This window comes from Melanaphis sacchari, unplaced genomic scaffold (genome assembly GCF_002803265.2).
Source record: "Melanaphis sacchari strain LSU unplaced genomic scaffold, SCAv2.0 Contig91_pilon_pilon, whole genome shotgun sequence".
NCBI lineage: Eukaryota > Metazoa > Arthropoda > Insecta > Hemiptera > Aphididae > Melanaphis > Melanaphis sacchari.
This window is the reverse complement of record NW_020271649.1, coordinates 1,371,080-1,376,167: the sequence shown is the minus strand read 5'-3', so window position 1 is coordinate 1,376,167 and position 5,088 is coordinate 1,371,080. Positions and strand designations below refer to the sequence as shown.

Here is a 5,088-nt window from a genome sequence, read left to right as displayed (position 1 = left end):
GCACGTTCGTGTTGGGCGACGACTTGAAACCGTGGCTGATCGACATCGTGTCTGACGACCCGTGTTTGGCCGCTGACTACGAAGAACGCGACCGGCTGGCGGCGCCCGCAGCCACTCGCTTGACCCGGACCGTAGTACAGAGTGTGGCCAAGATGCTGGTCGACAACGGTCGCTGGAGTCAGGCCTCCAGGTTCGGCACGTTCGACATTGTGCACGAGTGCTTGTTGCCTACCGGCGCCGAAAAATACGTTCCCCGACTATTTGCCGCGGCCATTAAAAGACAAAGTGCTAAAAAGGCTCACCGGCCACGCTTGTCCACGCGTATGGCGTCTCGCACTTACCACACGGAAACCTTCTACGATCAGTACTGGTGGAACGATGATAACATCCACACGTACGTTGAATTGATCAGCGCGGAAGAGGTACAGGATCAACCGCCGCAGCAAGCGACCTATTTGGCGACTGGTTTTCTAACGACAATGGCACCGACGACGGCGGACAACGCGGAACTGTTTATTGATTTATCCGAAAACCGCATTCTTTCCGATCCTAACGAAAACCGCAGATATTTAATGCTTTTGGACAAATACAGGACAAAAATCACATCCGTGCAAAGAATTTACAAATCAATCATACACCCAGATCACAATAACAGGAAATATCGCGTTGTACGATGAATAATATCTATCATTACATCGTATGACTCGCCATAACTATAGTGGATCCACTTATAACTTAAAGGTCGAACATATTATTTTCAAAATAATTAATACTTTAAAAAAAATGTGTAGGTATACAACCTCTTAAGTGGATCACCAGATAAATGACAAATGACAATCTATACGATAATAATCGAAATTCGTTACAATACGTTACGTTTCTTACTACTGTGGTCACCTTATTTATGATTGGTAGTATAAAAAGGGGGATTCTAATGTCTACACCATCACCACCACCACCACCCATTACCCAGCAACACTTGCCGTCGGCGCTCGCGTCATACTTAGCACTTTCTATCAGTTATTAGTTATCACATTTTTATCAGTTTTCGCATTGTTATCATTTATCAATTTTTTTTCATAGATGTCTTATGGTTGTATATTTTTATTATTAATTGTCACCAACCACACGGGATTATTTAAAAATAGGTTAAAAAGAAGGAATAAAAGTGTTACTGAGGTAAAAAAAAAATGAGAAATTAATAATGGTAATATTAAATAAATTTATATCTTTAAGTAAATTACCTGCAGACATAATTACATTAACAGGAGTGTATAACATATAATGTGAAGAAATAGGTGAAAGATAAAACATTGAAGAATTTCTGGAGTTAGATTGGTTGATTCTAATATTTAAGCGCTCGAAGATTTTAGAACAAAGATAATATGTAATAATTTATACAAAAATTTATAGTTTATGATATTAAATCTTATATTTAGAGGCGATATTTTTAAAAGATTACAATTAATATCATATCCAGAATGTGGGAGTCTTTCATAGCGAGATTAATATGATAGGTATCTAAGAAAGTTATTTTGGACTGTAGATAGACTATGATTTTGGATGATATTGTTAGTGTACCATATTAATAAGGCGACATCAAAGTGAGATCGAATTAAAGTATAATATAGAGTTTTAAGAACGGATACGTTAGGAACAAATTTTACATGTATGTTTTATTAAACCTAAATTTTTACATACGTCACCACCTTTTGATAGATGACTAGTGTGTGAGTTTCTGTAATATCTGTATATTTCATACCCGTTTAATCCTAATTCCGATGTAGAAGTGTTATCAGTAAATTATGTTTCACTGAAAATATACATATAGGTCGTAAATTGATTGGGTGTTTGTGTTTTTAAATTAGAAATTTTATTATTTAGGCTTCAGATATTTTGATAGTAAATATTTAGATCTAACTGGAATTTATTTAAAAGTTTTGATTTTTATTGATTATATTTGGGGTTATTTTGATGTATTTTATTATTATATTATTCTCATCATTATCTCTTCTTTTCTATAATTGTTCACGTAAATTATTCATAAAATCACGTTGCATTTATGCGCGATCAGAAGCCATGAAAATATTAGACCATAATGAAGAATTACGTAAGGGCATAGGCGGAGCTTGATAAATTTAGTTGAGGGGGCTCAAGCCCTAGATTATTTAAAGAAAATAATTATTAATAACTTTCTATTTGCTTAAATATACCTTGTATTTGTTTTTAAAAACAAAAAAAATAAATTTTAAAAATAAAAACCATTCAGTGTTCAGTGTGTTGCAGTTAATTATATATCAATATAAATATGAACAAATAAACTACAATTTATTGATGTATTGCAGAGTATTTCAACATTACTACAAATACAAAAATAAACAGTAAAATAAAAAAATAACTTATGTAAAAGAAATAACTAACTGTTTTATTAAATAATATTATACATTTTAGATTTAAAAAAAAAAAAGATTCCAATTTTGATCATGATAAAATAAGAATTTAAAAAATAAATATAAATGAGTAATGGACCATAAATTACTTTAAAATGTTAAATAGTTAATTGAATTCTTCTTGAACCACATTTGGCAAAGTCTTCAAGAATCTGTTTTGATTCAATTGATGTCTTTACTAATTCATTTTCTATGTGTATTATTGCCAAATTGCTAAATCTATTTTGAATCATAGTAGTCCTTAACCAATTTTTAATCCTTCTCATAGCTGAGAAGGATCGCTCACATGAAGCTGAGCTTACTGGTATACTTAGTGCCACTTGTAACAAATTATGTAAATTAGGATATAGTTCTAATGTAACTGTTGAAAACAAATCTTGAATAGTCCAATTTTTGATTTTGGAATTTAAATAATTATTTACAATCATCATTTCAGCTTTTAATATATCTTTTCTTATCTTTAAGTTATCACTATAATATTCAATGAATTCTAATGAACCATCAAAATCAAGCATAAAAAAGTTATCAATTGATTTTGCCAATTTTAGGCTTTCATCAGAAAACCTAGTTTTCATTCTATTAGTGATATTATCAATAATTGTATTATAAACATCAATTTTCCAATATTTTTCAATTGTTAAATTCTCTTCATGAGCTCCAATTGTAGAAGTTACAAGAGAACTTTTTAAATATTGATTCTCAACAGGTTTCCTTTTTTTTGAAAATTCTTCATAGTTCAAACAAACACCAAACTTTCTTGAAAAGTTAGTGATATCATCCCACAATAGTTTAAAATTCTTATCAGACCTTTTTTCTTGTAAAGTTTGTATTACACCATTAATTGCTGAAGTTGCTTGGCCTAATGTTATATCTTTTTTTTGTAATGTTTGACTTAATAGATCAATAGTTAATAAAATGTCATGAAATACAAATAAATTAAAAATAAATTGTGCTTTTTTTATTCCCTTTAAAATACCAACAGCTTCAACAGCATATTTATTTTTATTATTATTTATTTCTTCTTCTAATGCATTTATTATTGATTGATAATTAATTTTAACGTTATGGCAATTTTTGTACCTACATGCCCATCTAGTAGTACTTAGCTGTGTAAGTTCATGTGGTTTTAACCCCAATTTTTTTTGCATTTGAATAAATGTACTGTGGCTGGATGGTTGAGAAAAATGAATATAAAGCATTTCTAATAAATTAAAAAAAGTTATTGAACTTCTTATATGTTTACAAGTGTCAGTAACCACCAAGGCTAGTTTATGTGCTGCACAATGAAAGTATACAGCAGTTGGATATTTTTCTCTAATCTTAGCTTGTAGTCCTCCTACAGCGCCTGACATCACGCTAGCACCGTCATATGTTTGTGCAACAATGGGTATGTCAGCTATTTCTAATTGTTTTAGTTCATTTATAATAATATTTTTCAAACTTTCTGCATCCCTTGACTGAGAGCAATCAATAAATTTTATAAAACGTTCACATACTTCAAATCCATTACAATATCTCACACACAAACTCAATTGTTCTTCTTTAAATGAACGTGCCTCATCACATATTAATGAATACTTTCCACATCTTCTAATTTCATTTGTTATGACTTTTATAGTTGAATTGGATATAATATTGAGAATTTCATTTTGGATATCATGGCTTGTATATGATAAGTATGTATGATATTTTATTCTAAAATTACTGTCAAACTTACAAAATAGTTCACATAATTCTAAAAAATTTCCTTTGTTAGAACTTTCTTGTTTTTCATTGTGACCTCTAAAGGCCAGCCCCTGTCTAGCTAAGTACAAAATAATTTCAATAATATTTTGTATATATAACTGATTATTTAAAATGTCTGTTTTAAATTGATCTGAAAGTTGAGTATGAACATTACCATGGATTTTTGATTGTTTATATTGATTGTATTTTTCTATGCTACTACAATGACTTTTGCAGTTAGAATGTTTTTCTAATTTTTCACTTAATTTTTTCCAATTATTAAAACCAATTTTTTTAAAAATATCTTCTGATGTATTTAAGTTATCAAACTGTCTACATACAAAACAATATATAGAGTCTTGGTGAACACTATATTCAACCCAAAAATATTTTTCATAATATTTACAAGAAAATGAACGATTCTGTTTGCCTATTTTTTTTAATGGATAAGATAAAATTGGCTGTTTTGGGCCAGATTCTAAACTTCCTAAATCTATTACTGGATTACTACTTATTTGCTTATTAAATTCAATACAATTACTTTCATTTTCAGAATTATTTAAATATAAAAAACTGTTACCGGGATTGTTTTCTGGATTTTCTATTGAATCATTTTGATTATTTGTTGAAATACTTTTTGAAGTATTGGTGAAAAATGTTCTAATATCGCCAAAACGTTTCATGTTATAAGTTATAACTAGTGAAATACTGAAGTTAAAAACAATACAAACGTACTCACGCAGTCACGTATTCACTAATACTGAAGTTAAAACTAAATAATAATATTATGTAAACATAAACAATTATAAATTGATTATCTGCAATATTTATAGCAATGTTTAATAATAATAATAATAATAATAGCTTATGGGTAATGTGTACGTATCAACATCAACTATAAATAGCCTTGCGT

General features: G+C 29.7%; 1 protein-coding gene and 1 pseudogene across 1 annotated transcript; one reads left to right on the top strand and one right to left on the bottom strand.

The window, feature by feature from the left end:
- LOC112602834 overlaps nucleotides 1-677 on the top strand; it is a 2,367-nt pseudogene extending 1,690 nt beyond the window's left edge.
- Nucleotides 678-2,548: 1,871 nt separating this feature from the next.
- On the bottom strand, nucleotides 2,549-4,858 carry LOC112602833. The gene is made up of 4 exons (XM_025351154.1): nucleotides 4,756-4,858; nucleotides 3,694-4,254; nucleotides 3,204-3,321; nucleotides 2,549-3,026 (listed from the first exon to the last, which is right to left on the bottom strand). The coding sequence occupies exons 1-4, from the start codon at nucleotides 4,856-4,858 to the stop codon at nucleotides 2,549-2,551; spliced, it is 1,260 nt and encodes a 419-aa protein (XP_025206939.1).
- Between the last annotated feature and the right edge of the window lie 230 nt (nucleotides 4,859-5,088).

Bases quoted from the DNA above. Each gene is read 5' to 3' on its own strand.
- LOC112602833 (XM_025351154.1), bottom strand. From the start codon at position 4,858: ATGAAACGTTTTGGCGATATTAGAACATTTTTCACCAATACTTCAAAA. The intron at 4,255-4,755 runs GTAACAGTTTTT...TTTTGTACTTAG, and splicing joins AAATCCAGAAAACAATCCCG to CTAGACAGGGGCTGGCCTTT. The intron at 3,027-3,203 runs GTTTGGTGTTTG...TATCACTAATAG, and splicing joins ATCACTAACTTTTCAAGAAA to AATGAAAACTAGGTTTTCTG.